At 35.0% G+C, this 21891-nt stretch overlaps 1 protein-coding gene across 5 annotated transcripts; it reads right to left on the reverse strand.

The window, feature by feature from the left end:
- Window positions 1-86: 86 nt before the first annotated feature.
- On the reverse strand, window positions 87-18505 carry LOC120425956 (polyglutamylase complex subunit TTLL1). Of its 5 annotated transcripts, XM_039590597.2 has the most exons (7): window positions 18331-18505; window positions 18214-18273; window positions 18074-18130; window positions 17166-17738; window positions 6670-6871; window positions 6268-6608; window positions 87-6164 (listed from the first exon to the last, which is right to left on the reverse strand). In XM_039590597.2, exons 3-7 carry the CDS (start codon window positions 18127-18129, stop codon window positions 6026-6028), a joined length of 1311 nt encoding a protein of 436 aa, XP_039446531.1. In that variant the 5' UTR covers window position 18130; window positions 18214-18273; window positions 18331-18505; the 3' UTR covers window positions 87-6025. The 5 variants fall into 5 exon arrangements, with proteins under 5 accessions (XP_039446531.1, XP_039446535.1, XP_039446533.1 ...); XM_039590601.2 differs by lacking the exon at window positions 18074-18130 and having other exon boundaries at window positions 17166-17727; window positions 18331-18497; XM_039590599.2 differs by lacking the exon at window positions 18074-18130 and having other exon boundaries at window positions 18331-18495.
- Window positions 18506-21891: the final 3386 nt, after the last annotated feature.

Genomic DNA, 21891 nt, shown 5'->3' on the forward strand with positions numbered 1-21891 from the left:
TCAAACTACAATGAAAGAACACAAGAGGGGGATTGGGAATCGACCACGCGTTTTTGTCACTGCGTTGGCAAATTTTGTTTTGTGGCGGCTTTTGTGGCTAGACTCTGAGAGGGAGAAAGTGGAGAGAGGGATGTGAATGTCAGAAGCACGTTATTGAGAGCGATATTTCTATTTGCTGAGAATTTCGCGACAGAAAGAAGGGCATTAAAAATTGGGAGATGAAATTTCAGGTATGATAAATTAAGTCGGTGAGAACAGAAAGTTGGTGTTTATAGTTTGAAAAAAAAACAAATTTTGACCAATTTCCGTGCAAATATTCCGATTTTTTCCATTACATTTTTTTCCAATAAGAAATTGATCAAATTTTTCATTTTTTACATTCTACGCCCAAATTTCAAACTATTTACAATATATAGTGCAAATACTAAAAAAAATCTATTTCAATTTGATTTAATTTTCTTTTGGGTTTCTGTAGGGCTTTATGATTATTTTACATAGAAATCCAAAAAATGATATTTTACATTAAATTACATTAAACTTTCGACAAATAAATCCAAAACTATTTTTGTGAATCGAAAATGTTTGATTTTAGAGCTCTAAAAGCGCTCAGAACATCACTTTTACCTAAAACTTAACCCTGAATTGCTATATACTGATTTTTGAGGATTTCTCTGATGCTCTTGAAATAAATTTTCGTAGAAAGCGTAGATTTGTCAGGTGTCAGGGGTGTCTTCGACAAAGATTCTTTTATTGGCGTGTCCTGTAACCTTATAGGAGAGAAAAAAATATCTAAAATAATTGAAGGTTATATTTTCTTAAACATTCTAATCGTGAACCACCCTAATTTTCAACCAAGCCAAAAGTTGCCCTTTCCCATTTTAAAACAGACTCACATTACACTCTAATAATATAATTTCCTTATTCGAAAGTCTTTTATTTTGCTCCGTAAACGATTTTTGCATTGATTTCATGTTTTAAATCTGTTTATCTCTGGTAACACAATAAGTTAGCAATCAAACCAAATAAAAAAATACTTTTTTTAATGTATCACGTGCATGGAGAAGCTCTTTGCTATTGAGATTATACTTTTTGTTTTTGATTTTTTGTTATTTTTTTATCTTTTTACTGAAAAGAGAAACTTAAAGTACAATAACATAGGTGTTTCTCTTTCAAGTATAAAGATAAAATGTTGACGTAAAAACCCCAAACACCAAACAGAAAATGAAAAGAAAAACATTCCTGAGGAAGTAAACTTTTTCAAAAAAAAATTTCGCCGCTGCTAAAGTATTACTGGCGCAACAACACTCACACAAACACAAATTGAGCAAAATAAAGCAAAAAACAGCAAACGAAAACCAACCATAAGGCCGAAAGAAACAAACAAAAGTGTCGAAAAAATGAACAAAGGTAAAATAGTATTTGTACATAGTAGTAGAATAGAGTTTTGTGCAAAGTTGCCCAACCAGCAGTGGAATAAAACAAAAGAAAAATCGCGCTGACGACTAACCTGTATTTGTAAGATTTTATTATTTATTAAACAGAGAGACAACAAATACAATAAAAAAAGCAAAGTAACAAAAGAAAGAACTAATACACGATTGTTTCCATCGAAACGCTAACCTCACTGGTCGGAATATTATTTTACAATATTTTTTTTTATTTTATTTTCTAATCTAGCAATCGAGTTACGGCAATTCCAAACTTGCAATAACGAGGAGGACAAACAATCGAACAGGCAAACACAATTTGTTGTTTTTGTTTCAAAAAGCCTCACTACTCCGTCGATTGTTACACCAATCTAGTCAATTTCAGCTTATGTTAAGTGCAACTTATTTATTACCATTCTTTCTCCGGAACCAAAAGTAAAAAAAAGAAGGAAAAACACGTTGTTTTTATTATTCTCTTTCATTGTTTCTTCGATCACGCAGCGTCAGCAGAGCTAACACAAACAATCAACTGTCACAACATGCACGCAAAGCAAAACAAACAAACAAAAAAACGAACGAGGCCGTTTACATTCGTTTCAGCGGGTCATGAAACGGAGGAAAGCGTGAAATTTAGATGACTAGTGTGTAAACTGAAAATGTTTTGAAATCCAAACGCTAACAAAAACAAAAAAGAAGTGAAAGAGAATTAACACGAAGAAAAAAACGTAATAAAGGTGAAAAAAGGCTTGAGTAAGAAAGAAATATTAGTTCCTTCTGTCTGATGTACCACATTGAAGAAAAATACTGTAAATTCTGGTTAGATGGTAGGATTACTAATTGTATAGAATATTTAATGCATAATTAAAACGAAGAAAGAGCAAACTAGCGCAGCTTTTGAATTCGATTTTGATCGTGTTGGGGAAATCGCTGAAAGAGAGCATGGGAAATGGGCCGGAACGATTTTTTAAACAGTGTCAAAAGCTTTTTCTGAATTTGTTGACAGATCGTTCAAGCCCGTTAACCAGTGCCTACTTTTCGGTACCCAGTTGTATTTTTGTGTGTAAATAGTGTACGCGCGATAGTATGGTATTATACTTTAGGTTTCCTCATTTAACTGTCACGAAACAAAAGCAAAACAAAAACAAATTAACACAACTACTCACACAAACAAACGCGCGCAGATGGGAGAGGGGAAATGGAAAACATTGTAAATTGATACCGTGCTCTCTCACTCAACAAAAAAGCACTCTCCATCTCGCGCTCTAGACTGTGTATTTAAAAAAAAATGAAGCAAAACAACGCGTGTAATCTCCTAAGTTTTTTGGCCTTTCGAACGACGAAAAATGGTTTAGTGCAGCGTAGTAGGCGAGACGAGATGAAAACTAGCGATTGTATTTAAACTGATGAAAACACAAAAGGGAAAACGAATTAAAAAATTCATACAATAAAACATTTACTAAAACAATGATCTAAAATCTATGGTAGGAGCAACAAAAAACAAGAAAAAAGAAATAAATTATTAACTGTCCTGTAACTATCACTAGTTAAGTTTCTAATCCTAGCGAGTATAACAAAATTCCTGTACATACTAGTTAATAATTAAACAATTACAAAGCAGAAAACAAGTAGAAACCGAATGGCGAAAGGATGATGCTGCAGAGAACGAGAGAGAAAGTTAGAGCCGAGAGCAAATCAAATTCGAGAGAGAGACTCACTAGACACTTCTTCGAGCGAGAGAGAGAAGCAACTATTACGAGAAAGAGAGTGTAAAAAAAGGAAACAAATTGTGAGAGCGCGACGAAGGAAAGCGGAAAAAACATGATGCAAAACAAAAGAACAGTGTATAGTGGTTAGAAAATTGTAATTTTATTTGGTCTTTATATTTATATTAAATATATATTTTAACAATTTCTTTTAATAAAAACAAGCCAATTAAATGAACAATTATCCAACGAAGCAGACTGACTTTTTTGAATAAAAACAAAACTCGAAGCGATACACCACTGTCAATCACACACACCTGTCCCTCTGTGTTCTCTTCTCCGCTCTTCTCCTCCTATTGTTTGTTGTTGTTTGTTCCATTTTGTCTGTATGTTGTTGGTTAGCTCCCATTTTCATTCTTGATTTTATTTTATTCTCTCTGAATTGATCAGCTTGGCGGGCCAAGCTATGAAACTTTTCATATAAATATGGGTCCTTTTTTTTTCTTTTGGTGTAATATTCGTGGATAAATAAATTTGCATTGAGTCGAATTATTCTAATTTTGAGGTTAACGATGTTTTAACTGCTAAAATTATTTGAATTATATGCTTTTAGTATTAATCATCAGAAAAAAATCAAATTATTAACTATATTTTAATCAAATTCTTAAATTGGTTAATGTTACTATTTTTATTTTGCTGCTTTGAATTATTCAGTCTAGACACGATAATCCGAAGTTTCAATTATTTGAAGTTCGATTTTTTTTACTTTTTACAACAAATTCGAGTTCTGTGACCCCATTTTGGTAGCATTTGACTGGTAGGTTTCCTGTTACATTTTAAAATGTATTTTCTCAATATTAAATCTCCTCCATTTAGGTCGCCGTTTTGGAATTTCCAAATTTCTTTAGAGCTTTTTTTGGGGTCATATTTGGTTCATTCTCGAAAAAAAGTCAATTCCGGAAATCTTGAATTGTGTTCATGAATTTGAGAACTACGTAGTAATATATTAATGAATCATTTCCTTTCTGGTTCTTAAATTCATGAACTAAATTCACGATTACTGGAAATGATTATTTTTTTGTGTTCACTTTTCTGAGGATTTCGGGTCGTAGAATGAAGCTTAGATTCAAGGCAAATATCAAACTGAAAATTTTGTTCTGGATTATGTGAGTGTATAATCTCAATTGATTTAAAAATAAGTCGTTTAATGTTTCGAGAAAAAACATGTCATAGCAATGTCTTTTTTAAATGTTTTCAAATGCAGATTAATATTTAATGATATTTGTTAGTTTAAAAAAGATAGTAATTAGTCTGATTTATCTTTAAAAATATATATATATACTTGACATTTTCTGGAAAAAAAATTAAATTGAATTAAATTAAATGACAATATATTAAAGTATTCTAGGTAATAATTTTGATCCTTGGTTCTGAGAAAAAAAGTTGCAGGTTCAACAAAATCTATTTTGGCATTAAAACCAAAAATATATTACATTGATTTTTTAAATTTAAAATCAAGCGATAGATTTTTTGTAGGCAAGAAAAAATATGTGTAGTTATGTAGTTAATTTTTGATGTTAAAGTCAATTGATGGATTCAATAGGAAATTAAGTGATATTAATAATTGTCATAATATAGGTATATAATTGTATGTTGCTGTTTTTTTTATTATTTTTTTTATGGCAGACAATAAATAGTTTTTAATACGAAATTAAAATTAAAATTATATGAAAGCTATAAATTGGCTTTCATATTATTTATGTTTTGTCAAATATTTTCAAAAGCGTCGTTTTTTTTTATTTTAATGTTGTTTCTCAAAGATTATTCTTAAAAATTTTCTTTTCGAAACGATTTTGAGAATAGTTTATTTAAAAAATAACTTAAATAAAGGAAATGCACACATCTTTAGCAAGTTGCAGATTTTACAAAATTCCCATACTTTCAAGAAGATCCAATAGATCAAGTGCTCGATGGAAATTCTCTTTATTCAATGATTCTTATTTTGTCATCATTATTTATATATCTATGGAAATATTACAAATTTCAGATGAAGACTTCGATGTATTAATTAAAAAGTTAATTTTTACTAAGTTTTTTTTTAATTATCTACCTAATGTTACACGCCTCTATGTAAATCCATGTTTGAAGTTTCATTTGCTATTGTTCCTTATATTAAGCTTTTTTTTGGTTTGACGATATTCTTGATACACGCTACACTTATTCAAAAATAAGAGATCTTGGGTTCTATTTAATTCAAACGAGACCACTCACAAAATCTCTCTCGCAAGAGCAACACGCGGTAAGTATCTACTACTAAAGCGTCTTTACGAGACTTAGAATTTGGGATAATAATTGACAAATAAGAAAACGTTCGCACAATTGTAGTCATATGGAATAAAGATAAAAGATTTAAAAACAAATGCTAGCAAAAACTAAAAAGAAAACTTATATAGAGAAAGAGAGAAGAAAAAGGAAATATTTAACGAAGCAGTTTAACGAAAGTCATGATTTCGAACCAGTTCGTCAAACAGATTGAACGACAAAAAGTCACACAAAACTAACTAAATTGTTTTTATTAGCGAATCGACGACGACGACGAATTAAATATTTGTTACTTGGCAGTGAACAACCACGTTCCACACAAATCGCACACGAAGCGCGTCATTTGTCATTTGTATTTGAATCAATTTGTAAACGAAACCGCAGAAGAGAAAAATAGTGAAATTCACTAGTCGAATCAAACCAATTGTCAATAGAGCAAATTTGCGCTAAACAACAAAAACCAACAAAAAAACACAATGAGAAATAAAAGCTGAATTATTGAGCAAAACGAGTATCGAAAAGATAGAAAAGAAACATTAAAAAAAGTGACCACGTGTCGTCGTTGATTTAATCTCATTTCCACCGGTTGTTGTTGGATCTGCTTTTGCCGTTGTTGTTGGGCGCTCCGTCGTCCTGCGCGGCAATCTCCTCGTCGATCAGCAGGTCAAAATTGCCCAGCATTTCCGGGTTCGGGATCTTGTTCCACCTTACACTGAAAGAAAACGTCCCTTTACTGTAAATGCCATCAAAGATTGCCATGCCCTGCGTTTGACAAGTAGTCACCTTGAACTTGCCAAAGCAGGGTTTAAACTTACTCCGGAACACCATCCGGTGGCAACACAATGTTCAAAATATTGTCGATCAACTTGTACTTCAGTATCCTATCGTTGGCCGTCGTCGACGTCAACGAGGGCGACGCATTAACCTCCACCAGCCACGGCTTCAGCGCGTTGTCGATGATGATGTCGTACCCGTAACACTCGAAGCAGTGCCGATCGCTGGCCATCACGCTCGAGACGGCCTTCAATGAGTGTACGATCAACCAGGTAATCGCCCCAAACAGCTTGTCCGTAACTTCCTTCCCGCGGGTTCCCTCCAGGTACAGGCGCAAGTTCTGGACGCTCCACTTGCCGCCGTGATGGTTGTTGTACTCACCCTGTAATCAATCCAATCTAATTACCTCGAATAACCCTTAAGCAATTTCTGTCAATTCTTACGCCGTGCTTCTGGACGCTCACGTTGGTCAGGTGCACGTACATATTGTCCAGCTCGGTGACGCTGGTGTCGTACTTGACGGTGCAGAACCGACAGAAGCCCAGCCGGAACAGGTAAGCCTTGAGCGGGCGGAACGACGTCACCAGGACGTACAGGCGTAGGTCAAACTTTTTGCCGCCAATCAGGAGGGGGTTTTCGATGTATCTGAGGAAAAACTTTGTGTGGAGTATATTTTTTTGCAAAATTTTGATAAAATATTGATTTGAAAACAGAATTACCAATTACCACTTGTCTCATAAAATTAGTGGACAGATTTCACTAATAACTAAATACAGTAATTCCATTTGAAAAAAAAAAAGTTATCCGATTGGGCTCAAAATTTTTCTGGGGGTCCCTTGGCCTTTTCTGGGGGTTCCAAAATAATTAGACCCGTATTTTTTGGACCAAAGAGCCTATGTCTGAAAATAGTTTTATCGGATTCCTCGGAAAATTTTACATAACATTACAAAAAAATTGCGATGTCGAGCAGCACGTTTCCGAGTTATGATTTTTTCAAAATAAAAACTGGGTTTTTTGACGCGCAACGTGCCTTGTTGGGGTGGTCCAGAAAATGACAGTTTTGATCGACTTTCGCAAAAAGCATTTTCTTTCAAAAAATCATAACTCATAATCATGAGTCTGCGTCATTTCAACCGAATTTAGCTCTTCTGGACCCACAACAAAGGTGATTGATTGGGCTTTTAGAGAAGAATAGTCTGGAGTTTTTGAAAATCTAGCATGATATTTGAAAAAGTCGTATGCCGTAAGTCATAAGTATCGGGGAAAAACTTACACTAAAACTAGATGTTTAATATAGAAACCAATTTAATCTGTTCTAAGAGCAAATTGTTCCAAAAATTTAAAAACATAGAAAATTCATCAAAACACTTTGAGAGTAACAAAATTATTCTATAACTTGGGTAAGGCCGCTAATTTTTTTTTTCTTAGCTTATGTCTTCGTTTACGTCAGTGGATGTTTACATTAACTTTGTCCATGAATTTCCTTTATCAAGAGAAGCCATGCAATTTTGCGGATGGGTTACACAAAATGGGCATGTGAATATTTTAAAAAATCTGTATGTTGAGAAGGAATTCAGGTGCCAACCGATAGGAGTTTTAGAAGTTTAAATCTTTTGAAAAAAAATTGTGAGAAAATGGTTAAATATTATTAAGGCTAGTGATCTTTCACGGCAAACAATCTTAGTTTCGCGGCATGCCAAATAAAAAACATTGGAATTTTACGGAAATTTCACGTCACTCTAAAAATTGCACAAAATATACGCCAAAATGTGTTATTTTGGTATAACTATTTATATGAAAAAAACTTGTTTTGGATTGTTTTAGGAAATTTGGCCGAATTTCGTTAGTTGAATTTATGAGCTATTTTAATTTTATTGAGATTTTAAACATTTCATTTGCTCTAATATCACCAAAAAGAAGCACAATCCCCGAGCATGGGTAAATAACAAGGGAAATGCGTAATAATACCTTTCTCTGGTATCAATACCAAATTTTGGTATTCCTGGACCCTTAAAAATTTGTCTAAAGGATTATGCAAGAGCAAAATGTGGTATCATACCAATTTAAGGTATTGTTTTGATATTGCAAAATTGCAGAATTTGTCAATGGTCGAACACCACATTTTGGTATTATTTTGGTATTAAAGTGTTTTATCAAATTCCTCTGAAACTATGGGAAAATTTTGACCAATTTTGACAAAATAATTAATTTTGCGCTAAAACGAGGTCTCAAAGCGAATGCTTTCATTGAAAACCGGAAATTTCAAACTTGATTTTAAACATTTTTGATATACCCCCTACAGAAATGACTTGAAATTGTGGAAAATTTTATAAGTCAGGATGGCACATTTTGGTATTATTTTGGTATTAAGGTGTTTTATCAATTTCCTCTGAAACTATGGGAAAATTTTGACCAATTTTGACAAAATAATTAAATTTGCGCTAAAATGATGTCTCAAAGCGAATGCTTGCATTGAAAACCGGAAATTTCAAACTAGATTTTAAACATTTTTGATATACCCCCTACAGAAATGACTTGACATTGTGGAAAAATTTCTAAGTCAGGATGCCACATTTTGGTATTATTTTGGTATTAAGGTGTTTTATCAATTTCCTCTGAAACTATGGGAAAATTTTGACCAATTTTGACAAAATAATTAATTTTGCGCTAAAATGATGTCTCAAAGCGAATGCTTGCATTGAAAACCGGAAATTTCAAACTAGATTTTAAACATTTTTGATATACCCCCTACAGAAATGACTTGACATTGTGGAAAAATTTCTAAGTCAGGATGCCACATTTTGGTATTATTTTGGTATTGAAAGGTTTCATCAATTTTCTCTGAAACCATGGATTTTTTTAAAATTTTTGACGAGATAATTAATTTTGCGCTAAAATGACTTGAAACCCAAAAATGTTAAAGCTGATTTAAATTTTTTTTTTGTGATATACCCACTAATATTTTTTTCAAAAACGTTGAAATTTTTCTAAGTTGGGATAACCAAATACTTTGAAAAACGAGTCAATCAACAGATTATTGAATTTTGGTGAATTTCAATCCATTTTCATTTTAATAATACTTATTTTTCAATCTTGTTATTTTTCAGAAGCTTCAAGAACTTCAAGTACAGCCGTTCATCAATGACAAATGTATTTGGTGTGGTGAAGAATATCACTAAAAACAACATGGAATCATCAGGTGAGTAGATTTGGTTGTTGCATAAGGATCATTTACGTTTTTTTCACTAACTGCAAGTGCTGCACTAACAATGGTATGAAAATACCAAATTTTGGTATTACTTGTGCAAATACCAGCGACCATAATGTGCTCTTGGTTGCCCAGTAATAGATGGTAAAGTACCATGAAATCAAACCAATATCATGTTTGTGGAAGACCACAGGAATACCAAAATATGATTTTCCAAGGGCGCGGGAATACCTAAAATTAAAACCATGACAATACCAAGTTTTGGTATTCAAGCAATGTTCAAAAATCCAGAAGACCTCAACTTGGTATTGAAATGATTTTATTTTGTGGTATTATTTTACCTTTGGAATAACATGGTATGGTATTGTTGTACCCTTCCACATACAAGCTTTTGGTATGATTTCATGTTATTTTACCATCTATTACTGGGCAACCAAGGGCACATTTTGGTCGCTGTTATTTGCCCAAGTAATACCAAAATTTGGTATTCCCGTGTTATTTACCCCTGCTCGGGTCCAAACGTTAATTTTGTTTATTTTCCTACATTTCAGCAGTAGGGAAATTTTAGTATTTTAATAAGGTTTGGGCACCTTTTCGGTCAATTTATGCATTTCGTAGGATATTCTTATGAACAATATATTCTAAAAAAAAGTTGTAAATCTGACATACAAATCACTAGCCCTAAATATAATTAAACAAAATTTAAAAAAATAAGTTGCAAAATCTAAAATTGCTTTTGAATTTGTTAGTTATATCTCGGAATCTGTTTGGCTTGATTTCCAATGTTAAATAATCATTTTTTGTGAAATATTCTGCACTTTTCAATTAAAAACATTTGTCCAAAATCAGTGTTATTAGCATTTAACCCTTTCAGGCCTGATGGGTCATATATGACCCATACCGAAATTCGGTTTTATAAAATCACACAGTGCTCAAAACATATAACATTGTTCAGCAAAGTTGTAATTTATGAGTTTCTCTACCTAGGAAAAAATGTTTGAGTGGTTGTTAATGGCCTTTTTGACGACCTAGAACATCCTGAAAACCTGAAATTTGGAAACTTCAGAAAATGTTGAAGATAATTCAGGCTTACAACGATTTTTCAAGGCAAATGAAGTTTAGTTATTACCAGTCACATCCCCACGACCATTTGGGACCACTTCGATCCCTTTGGATCTCTTTTGGGATGATCTAGGTCCTCCAAAGTGTCCTGGAATACAGATCTTGGAGTCTACCGCCGTAACAACACGATTCTACCAAGTTTCCGATTATGGTTCATATTCAGTAATGTCCCTGGGACCCTTTGGCAACACTATGAGCTATGTGGATCACTTTTGGGATGTTCTAGGTCCTCCAAAGTCTCCTGGAATACAGATCTTGGAGTCTACCGCCGTAACAACACGATTCTACCAAGTTTCCGATTATGGTTCATATTCAGTGATGTCCCTGGGACCCTTTGGCAACACTATAAGCTATGTGGATCACTTTTGGGATGTATTGGGTCCTCCAAAGTGTCCTGGAATACAGATCTTGGAGTCTACCTCCGTAACAACACGATTGTACCAAGTTTCCGATTATGGTTCATATTCAGTGATGTCCCTAGAACCCTTTGGCAACACTATGAGCTATGTGGATCACTTTTGGGATGTTCTAGGTCCTCCAAAGTCTCCTGGAATACAGATCTTGGAGTCTATCGCCGTATCAAAACGATTCTACCAAGTTTCCGATTATGGTTCATATTCAGTGATGTCCCTGGAACCCTTTGGCAACACTCTGAGCTATGTGGATCACTTTTGGGATGTTCTAGGTCCTCCAAAGTCTCCTGGAATACAGATCTTGGAGTCTACCGCCGTAACAACACGATTCTACCAAGTTTCCGATTATGGTTCATATTCAGTAATGTCCCTGGGACCCTTTGGCAACACTATGAGCTATGTGGATCACTTTTGGGATGTTCTAGGTCCTCCAAAGTCTCCTGGAATACAGATCTTGGAGTCTACCGCCGTAACAACACGATTCTACCAAGTTTCCGATTATGGTTCATATTCAGTGATGTCCCTGGGACCCTTTGGCAACACTATGAGCTATGTGGATCACTTTTGGGATGTTCTAGGTCCTCCAAAGTCTCCTGGAATACAGATCTTGGAGTCTACCGCCGTAACAACACGATTCTACCAAGTTTCCGATTATGGTTCATATTCAGTAATGTCCCTGGGACCCTTTGGCAACACTATGAGCTATGTGGATCACTTTTGGGATGTTCTAGGTCCTCCAAAGTCTCCTGGAATACAGATCTTGGAGTCTACCGCCGTAACAACACGATTCTACCAAGTTTCCGATTATGGTTCATATTCAGTGATGTCCCTGGGACCCTTTGGCAACACTATGAGCTATGTGGATCACTTTTGGGATGTTCTAGGTCCTCCAAAGTCTCCTGGAATACAGATCTTGGAGTCTACCGCCGTAACAACACGATTCTACCAAGTTTCCGATTATGGTTCATATTCAGTAATGTCCCTGGGACCCTTTGGCAACACTATGAGCTATGTGGATCACTTTTGGGATGTTCTAGGTCCTCCAAAGTCTCCTGGAATACAGATCTTGGAGTCTACCGCCGTAACAACACGATTCTACCAAGTTTCCGATTATGGTTCATATTCAGTGATGTCCCTGGAACCCTTTGGCAACACTCTGAGCTATGTGGATCACTTTTGGGATGTTCTGGGTCCTCCAAAGCGTCCTGGAATATAGATCTTGGAGTCTACCGCCGTATCAACACGATTCTACCAAGTTTCCGATTATGGTTCATATTCAGTGATGTCCCTGGGACCCTTTGGCAACACTATGAGCTATGTGGATCACTTTTGGGATGTTCTGGATCCTCCAAAGTGTCCTGGAATACAGATCTTGGAGTCTACCGCCGTAACAACATGATTCTACCAAGTTTCCGATTATGGTTCATATTCAGTGATTTCCCTGGGACCCTTTGACGAACACGAGAAACCAATCCGCGGACGTGGAGATAAGTGAGATTGAGGGGAAACCTCGTATATTTTTGACCCATATATAATTCGATACCGATCATATAGCCCAATTTTCAGCTCGAATTTTGCCAAAGAGTATGTTAGCGAGTAGAAAGTTGCAGTTGAAGCACTTCTCCGTGTATTGTTACAGAGTTTTTCAATGCTCAGATTCAGCCGCCCACAGATCGTTCGAGAGATTGAATGTGTTAGGTTTTGGGAGGTTTATGACATGAACAAATTCAACTCACCCTACCCCTTTTGCCTCGCCAGAAGGGATTCAAGCCATCCTTTCGGTTACAAAGCGAAACCCGCCAGAAGCTGGCAACCTTTAGCATTACTAGACTCCAAGATCTGTATTCCAGGACACTTTGGAGTGTTGCCAAAGGGTCCCAGGGACATCACTGAATATGAACCATAATCGGAAACTTGGTAGAATCGTGTTGTTACGGCGGTAGACTCCAAGATCTGTATTCTAGGACACTTTGGAGGACCTAGAACATCCCAAAAGTGATCCACATAGCTCATAGTGTTGCCAAAGGGTCCCAGGGACATCACTGAATATGAACCATAATCGGAAACTTGGTAGAATCGTGTTGTTACGGCGGTAGACTCCAAGATCTGTATTCCAGGAGACTTTGGAGGACCTAGAACATCCCAAAAGTGATCCACATAGCTCAGAGTGTTGCCAAAGGGTTCCAGGGACATCACTGAATATGAACCATAATCGGAAACTTGGTAGAATCGTTTTGATACGGCGATAGACTCCAAGATCTGTATTCCAGGAGACTTTGGAGGACCTAGAACATCCCAAAAGTGATCCACATAGCTCATAGTGTTGCCAAAGGGTTCTAGGGACATCACTGAATATGAACCATAATCGGAAACTTGGTAGAATCGTGTTGTTACGGCGGTAGACTCCAAGATCTGTATTCCAGGACACTTTGGAGGACCCAGAACATCCCAAAAGTGATCCACATAGCTCATAGTGTTGCCAAAGGGTCCCAGGGACATCACTGAATATGAACCATAATCGGAAACTTGGTAGAATCGTGTTGTTACGGCGGTAGACTCCAAGATCTGTATTCCAGGACACTTTGGAGGACCTAGAACATCCCAAAAGTGATCCACATAGCTCATAGTGTTGCCAAAGGGTCCCAGGGACATTACTGAATATGAACCATAATCGGAAACTTGGTAGAATCGTGTTGTTACGGCGGTAGACTCCAAGATCTGTATTCCAGGAGACTTTGGAGGACCTAGAACATCCCAAAAGTGATCCACATAGCTCAGAGTGTTGCCAAAGGGTTCCAGGGACATCACTGAATATGAACCATAATCGGAAACTTGGTAGAATCGTTTTGATACGGCGATAGACTCCAAGATCTGTATTCCAGGAGACTTTGGAGGACCTAGAACATCCCAAAAGTGATCCACATAGCTCATAGTGTTGCCAAAGGGTTCTAGGGACATCACTGAATATGAACCATAATCGGAAACTTGGTAGAATCGTGTTGTTACGGCGGTAGACTCCAAGATCTGTATTCCAGGACACTTTGGAGGACCCAGAACATCCCAAAAGTGATCCACATAGCTCATAGTGTTGCCAAAGGGTCCCAGGGACATCACTGAATATGAACCATAATCGGAAACTTGGTAGAATCGTGTTGTTACGGCGGTAGACTCCAAGATCTGTATTCCAGGACACTTTGGAGGACCCAGAACATCCAATAATGAAATGTAACTTTTTTTTGCCTGTTTCTGTTTACTCATGGAAAAAATTAACTACTGGTACCAAAATTGTAGATTAACACAGCTCAGAAAAATTCAGGCCTGAAAGGGTTAAGAAAAGTTGCTCTTAATTCTGAAAAAAAAAGTTTCATTAGAAAAAGACAAAGGTTTCATTATTTTAACATTCAAAATCAAACCAATAGTTTCCGAGATATCGCGAGTTGAAAATGAGGACTTATTAGATGCCACAAAAAAAACTAATTTTTCACAAAATTTAGATTTAAGAGCCGTCCGATCAACGATGTCAAATAAAGACAGCTCTTCAAAAATATGGTTTTGCAGGCGTGCTGTTCCTTCATAAAATATTTTGAAAATGCCAAAACTTTTTTTCGAAACTTATCAAAAAATCTCGAAATAAAAAATACGTATTGTGGAAATTCAAACTTAATTGATTCTAAGCCAAATAAAAAAAATCGGGAAATTTGTTTTTCCGTGTACCTTTCTGAAAAGTCCTTATCAAAACCTACAACTTTGCTGAAGACACCATCGATCAAGAAATCCCTTTCAAGATACAGATTTTTGAATAATCACATGCCCATTTTGTATGACTCAAGATTTATATGGAAAAACAAATAATACAAAAATGCTGCATTTGACATAGAGCAAGGTTGCGACATGGACAACGCTTTATCCAATTCAAAATTAGAAAATTGTAAAATTCTACCCTTTGACTCATCAACATTGTGCTATACAAGAATTAATTAGAAAATCTTTTAAAGAAATACCGATTTTCGAAAAAAATAATTCAATGCACTTTCGCACTGTAGTGAATCTCACAAAATAGTTTTAAAAACATTTAAAGGTTTGACCATCATACTAAGAGGAATCGAAATAAAATACTAAACATTTTCAAAATGAGGGATCATGGGAAATATCTGCAGTATCGATTTTATCTTAAGAATTTTTACATTCAAGCTTTAAATATTAATTCCAAACATGCATTTGCCAACCAAAGCGCTAACTACACAATAAAAAAGTGTCATTTCCCGAGCAGGGGTAAATAACACGGGAATACCAAATTTTGGTATTACTTGGGCAAATAACAGCGACCAAAATGTGCCCTTGGTTGCCCAGTAATAGATGGTAAAATAACATGAAATCATACCAAAAGCTTGTATGTGGAAGGGTACAACAATACCATACCATGTTATTCCAAAGGTAAAATAATACCACAAAATAAAATCATTTCAATACCAAGTTGAGGTCTTCTGGATTTTTGAACATTGCTTGAATACCAAAACTTGGTATTGTCATGGTTTTAATTTTAGGTATTCCCGCGCCCTTGGAAAATCATATTTTGGTATTCCTGTGGTCTTCCACAAACATGATATTGGTTTGATTTCATGGTACTTTACCATCTATTACTGGGCAACCAAGAGCACATTATGGTCGCTGGTATTTGCACAAGTAATACCAAAATTTGGTATTTTCATACCATTGTTAGTGCAGCACTTGCAGTTAGTGAAAAAAACGTAAATGATCCTTATGCAACAACCAAATCTACTCACCTGATGATTCCATGTTGTTTTTAGTGATATTCTTCACCACACCAAATACATTTGTCATTGATGAACGGCTGTACTTGAAGTTCTTGAAGCTTCTGAAAAATAACAAGATTGAAAAATAAGTATTATTAAAATGAAAATGGATTGAAATTCACCAAAATTCAATAATCTGTTGATTGACTCGTTTTTCAAAGTATTTGGTTATCCCAACTTAGAAAAATTTCAACGTTTTTGAAAAAAATATTAGTGGGTATATCACAAAAAAAAAATTTAAATCAGCTTTAACATTTTTGGGTTTCAAGTCATTTTAGCGCAAAATTAATTATCTCGTCAAAAATTTTAAAAAAATCCATGGTTTCAGAGAAAATTGATGAAACCTTTCAATACCAAAATAATACCAAAATGTGGCATCCTGACTTAGAAATTTTTCCACAATGTCAAGTCATTTCTGTAGGGGGTATATCAAAAATGTTTAAAATCTAGTTTGAAATTTCCGGTTTTCAATGCAAGCATTCGCTTTGAGACATCATTTTAGCGCAAAATTAATTATTTTGTCAAAATTGGTCAAAATTTTCCCATAGTTTCAGAGGAAATTGATAAAACACCTTAATACCAAAATAATACCAAAATGTGGCATCCTGACTTAGAAATTTTTCCACAATGTCAAGTCATTTCTGTAGGGGGTATATCAAAAATGTTTAAAATCTAGTTTGAAATTTCCGGTTTTCAATGCAAGCATTCGCTTTGAGACATCATTTTAGCGCAAATTTAATTATTTTGTCAAAATTGGTCAAAATTTTCCCATAGTTTCAGAGGAAATTGATAAAACACCTTAATACCAAAATAATACCAAAATGTGCCATCCTGACTTATAAAATTTTCCACAATTTCAAGTCATTTCTGTAGGGGGTATATCAAAAATGTTTAAAATCAAGTTTGAAATTTCCGGTTTTCAATGAAAGCATTCGCTTTGAGACCTCGTTTTAGCGCAAAATTAATTATTTTGTCAAAATTGGTCAAAATTTTCCCATAGTTTCAGAGGAATTTGATAAAACACTTTAATACCAAAATAATACCAAAATGTGGTGTTCGACCATTGACAAATTCTGCAATTTTGCAATATCAAAACAATACCTTAAATTGGTATGATACCACATTTTGCTCTTGCATAATCCTTTAGACAAATTTTTAAGGGTCCAGGAATACCAAAATTTGGTATTGATACCAGAGAAAGGTATTATTACGCATTTCCCTTGTTATTTACCCATGCTCGGGTTTGAACGGAGGTAATTGCTATTTGTAGATGCAAATTTATGATGACAAATTGGAATTACCAAAAAAAGATTAAGATTTAATAAATGCCAGGTATTTTTCAGCATTCATCAGAATCACAATTGTCCGCAACCTTCACTCACCTCGAAATAACATAGCTCTCCTTCCCAATCTGGGGATGAAACGACGTTTTCGCCTCGCGCGACCACCGCTTCAGCTTGGACAGTTTATTGATCAGGAATATTCCTGCTCCCTGAGACTTTCCACAGGGCTTCATAATCCACGTGCTCTGCGGATTCTTCCGGTACTCCTCGACAAACATGTTGTAATCGGCCGGCAGGACGAACGTTACCGGGATAAAGTCCAGATAGAGGTACTTTGACCCTCCCGGAATGTTGATCTCGGTCTTTTCCGCGAGCGGATTCCCATCTCGCTCGAGGTCTTTGCGGTAGCGTTTGATGTTTTTGACGAGCAAATCTTTCCGCGAGAGCTCGTAGTGGTTGGGAAAGTGGTTGATCAGCTGGTTGTCGTGCATCCGGTAGCCGCTGTCCACGCTGAAGATGTTACGACACGTTCCGGTGCCAGCCCAGTAAAAGTTCCAATCGTCGTCGGCGGAAACCTGCACCCAGCCGCGCTTCTCGAAGTTGCTGATCAGCACAGACTTGTCCAGATCCGAACAGAAGCATATCTTCATCCTTTCGTGACCTGCAGCGATTCTTGGGTTGAGAAGAGGGATTTACGGGGCGTTATTCAAGGGGGATCAAGGTTACCACGGCGTATCTTCTTGAACTTGGTCCCGCTGGAGGTGGTCATCTACAATGTAGTGCGCGCAAGACCTGTGGCGCACAACAGGTCAACACTGTTCGAAACCCGCTGACTGAATGAACCTCCAGAAATAGGCCAAACGAAATAAATCGAAGACCTACACCAAAACCTATAAAGTCTCCCTTAACGTGCACCGTCTCAGTGCAGAATTATGCGATTGAACCTTACAGTACATAAAAATAGCATATACGACCCCCGTCCCGACCCTCCCCCCTTTCCCCCTTACCTTCCGTACATGGTGGCCAGGTTCGTTGAAAGACGCTTCGGTTCCGATGTTGACATCCTCCAGTCGACCAAGTCCCAAGAGTGAGGTGAAAGCGAGAGTCACGCAATGATCCAATTTCCGGTGACGGACAGATTTCTTACCTTTTCCTACGTCTTCTTCAACTTCTGCTTCCGCCCTTTCCCTGCGGTCTTCGAAAGGAGCTGCAACAATAATCATAAAGTCATGACTTCGATCCGAAATAAAACAATGCGCCTTACCTGGCTGTGTGCGATTTTCTAGGTCCTACTTGCAGGTCACGGAATCTTTGCGCGGAGTTGTTGCAGCTATATTTCGCCACATATGCAAATTGTCAATCAAACGGGCTGAACTTGAAGCTTGAAGCTTGGTACCGACGGCAAGAGGTCACAGGGCACACGTAGCAGGCCAGGAAGGCAGGTCGGTCACAAACCGCAACAATAAAACCGCACGGGGCAAGGTGAAGTGTCCTGGGTGATTTTGTTCTAAGCAGGCCCGTTTTTTGCAAAGAGCAAAATAACAAACAAGCTGGGGGTGGTCGAAGCTAGGGAAAACAGCAGCAGGCTGCTTCCAGGACAACGCGTGAAGCAGCGAAAACGCGCGCGCAACGTTATGGTGACGCGTGGGCGTCGTTGCCATGATGATCACGTGGTAGGACGATGACTTTAAAATGTTCCTCTTAACTCCAATACATTATCACACCAAACTATTATTATCTACTATTTTTTCAGTAAATGAACACTTTTCAAAATTCAGCAAACTGTGACAAACCATATAAATTTTCATGGCTAAAAACTGACTAAAATTTTCCGTAGTTCCGTAGTAATTCTTTTCTAAATGGAATAAGGATAACTCATTTTGGGTTGGGATATTCAAATTTAAATGATTTTCAAACAAATTGCTTCACTTTTGAGAATATTTCAACAGCTGTACAAACTTTTCTTTTGATATATTTATAAGCTTTTTGTAACAAAGTTTCAATTTTCGAATTCACTAAAAAGCCATAAGATGAAAATATCGATTTCTGGTCTAATTTTTGTTTCTTTTTTAAATGATGATGTACAATCCAAACTCGATTATTCGAAGTTTTGATTTTCCATATATGTAGATTATCCGAAAGTTTGTATGTAAAAATGTGTGTCTAAAAATTAGGGACCATCCATAAACCAGGTCGACACTTTTTTTTTGAAATTTTGGTTGTTTTTGTGGTTTTTTGTTTGTTTTTGTGGTTTTTTGTTTGTTTTTGTTGTTTTTGATATTTTTGCTGTTTTTGCTTTCTTTGCTGTTTTTGCTGTTTTTGCTGGTTTTGCAGTTTTTGCTGTTTTTGCTGTTTTTGCTGTTTTTGCTGTTTTTGCTGTTTTTGCTGTTTTGCTGTTTTTGCTGTTTTTGCTGTTTTTTGCTGTTTTTTGCTGTTTTGCTGTTTTTGCTGGTTTTGCAGTTTTTGCTGTTTTTGCTGTTTTTGCTGTTTTTGCTGTTTTTGCTGTTTTTGCTGTTTTTGCTGTTTTTTGCGGTTTTTGCTGTTTTTGCTGTTTTTGCTGTTTTTGCTGTTTTTTGCTGTTTTTGCTGTTTTTGCTGTTTTTGCTGTTTTTTGCTGTTTTTGCTGTTTTTGCTGTTTTTGCTGTTTTTGCTGTTTTTGCTGTTTTTGCTGTTTTTGCTGTTTTTGCTGTTTTTGCTGTTTTTGCTGTTTTGCTGTTTTTGCTGTTTTTTGCTGTTTTTGCTGTTTTTGCTGTTTTTGCTGTTTTTGCTGTTTTTGCTGTTTTTGCTGTTTTTGCTGTTTTTGCTGTTTTTGCTGTTTTTTGCTGTTTTTGCTGTTTTTGCTGTTTTTGCTGTTTTTGCTGTTTTTGCTGTTTTTGCTGTTTTTGCTGTTTTTGCTGTTTTTGCTGTTTTTGCTGTTTTGCTGTTTTGCTGTTTTTGCTGTTTTTGCTGTTTTTGCTGTTTTTGCTGTTTTTGCTGTTTTTGCTGTTTTTGCTGTTTTTGCTGTTTTTGCTGTTTTTGCTGTTTTTGCTGTTTTTGCTGTTTTTTGCTGTTTTTGCTGTTTTTGCTGTTTTTGCTGTTTTTGCTGTTTTTTGCTGTTTTTGCTGTTTTTGCTGTTTTTGCTGTTTTTGCTGTTTTTGCTGTTTTTGCTGTTTTTGCTGTTTTGCTGTTTTTGCTGTTTTTGCTGTTTTTGCTGTTTTTGCTGTTTTTGCTGTTTTTGCTGTTTTTGCTGTTTTTGCTGTTTTTGCTGTTTTTGCTGTTTTTGCTGTTTTTGCTGTTTTTGCTGTTTTTGCTGTTTTTGCTGTTTTTGCTGTTTTTGCTGTTTTTGCTGTTTTTGCTGTTTTTGCTGTTTTTGCTGTTTTTGCTGTTTTTGCTGTTTTTGCTGTTTTTGCTGTTTTTGCTGTTTTTGCTGTTTTTGCTGTTTTTGCTGTTTTTGCTGTTTTTGCTGTTTTTGCTGTTTTTGCTGTTTTTGCTGTTTTTGCTGTTTTTGCTGTTTTTGCTGTTTTTTGTTTTTTGTTTTTTGTTTTTTGTTTTTTGTTTTTTGTTTTTTGTTTTTTGTTTTTTGTTTTTTGTTTTTTGTTTTTTGTTTTTTGTTTTTTGTTTTTTGTTTTTTGTTTTTGTTTTTTGTTTTTTGTTTTTTGTTTTTTGTTTTTTGTTTTTTGTTTTTTGTTTTTTGTTTTTTGTTTTTTGTTTTTTGTTTTTTGTTTTTTGTTTTTTGTTTTTTGTTTTTTGTTTTTTGTTTTTTGTTTTTTGTTTTTTGTTTTTTGTTTTTTGTTTTTTGTTTTTTGTTTTTTGTTTTTTGTTTTTTGTTTTTTGTTTTTTGTTTTTTGTTTTTTGTTTTTTGTTTTTTGTTTTTTGTTTTTTGTTTTTGTTTTTTGTTTTTTGTTTTTTGTTTTTTGTTTTTTGTTTTTTGTTTTTTGTTTTTTGTTTTTTGTTTTTTGTTTTTTGTTTTTTGTTTTTTGTTTTTTGTTTTTTGTTTTTTGTTTTTTGTTTTTTGTTTTTTGTTTTTTGTTTTTTGTTTTTTGTTTTTTGTTTTTTGTTTTTTGTTTTTTGTTTTTTGTTTTTTGTTTTTTGTTTTTTGTTTTTTGTTTTTTGTTTTTTGTTTTTTGTTTTTTGTTTTTTGTTTTTTGTTTTTTGTTTTTTGTTTTTTGTTTTTTGTTTTTTGTTTTTTGTTTTTTGTTTTTTGTTTTTTGTTTTTTGTTTTTTGTTTTTTGTTTTTTGTTTTTTGTTTTTTGTTTTTTGTTTTTTGTTTTTTGTTTTTTGTTTTTTGTTTTTTGTTTTTTGTTTTTTGTTTTTTGTTTTTTGTTTTTTGTTTTTTGTTTTTTGTTTTTTGTTTTTTGTTTTTTGTTTTTTGTTTTTTGTTTTTTGTTTTTTGTTTTTTGTTTTTTGTTTTTGTTTTTTGTTTTTTGTTTTTTGTTTTTTGTTTTTTGTTTTTTGTTTTTTGTTTTTTGTTTTTTGTTTTTTGTTTTTTGTTTTTTGTTTTTTGTTTTTTGTTTTTTGTTTTTTGTTTTTTGTTTTTTGTTTTTTGTTTTTTGTTTTTTTTGCAACGGTACAAAAGTTTAAAACTGCTATTCTAAGTCAAAATTGAAAAAAATGAAGTTTCAAATTCCTCAAATTTAACAAAATAAGTCACCTGAATCACTGCTAGTGAACTAGCTCACCTTTAGTCTTAGTCATCAGTCACTCATTGTGCTACAACTAAAGGCTTTTTCGGCCAAAAACGGAACCTTTACCGCTTGATAACACCACGATGAAGATAAAAACTGCCGATAAGAAATTGAAGTGTTTGGTGGTGGTTTTCCTAGCCCTAATGTCCACTCCGTTGTCAG

Source organism: Culex pipiens, chromosome 2 (genome assembly GCF_016801865.2).
Source record: "Culex pipiens pallens isolate TS chromosome 2, TS_CPP_V2, whole genome shotgun sequence".
NCBI lineage: Eukaryota > Metazoa > Arthropoda > Insecta > Diptera > Culicidae > Culex > Culex pipiens.

Excerpts from the sequence above, each read along its gene's own strand:
- LOC120425956 (XM_039590597.2), bottom strand. The coding sequence starts at position 18,129 with ATGTCAACATCGGAACCGAAGCGTCTTTCAACGAACCTGGCCACCATG. Across the intron at positions 6,609-6,669 it reads TGAGCGTCCAGAAGCACGGC|GGTGAGTACAACAACCATCA; the intron begins GTAAGAATTGAC and ends GATTGATTACAG. Across the intron at positions 6,165-6,267 it reads CCACCGGATGGTGTTCCGGA|TGTAAGGTGGAACAAGATCC; the intron begins GTAAGTTTAAAC and ends GTTTTCTTTCAG.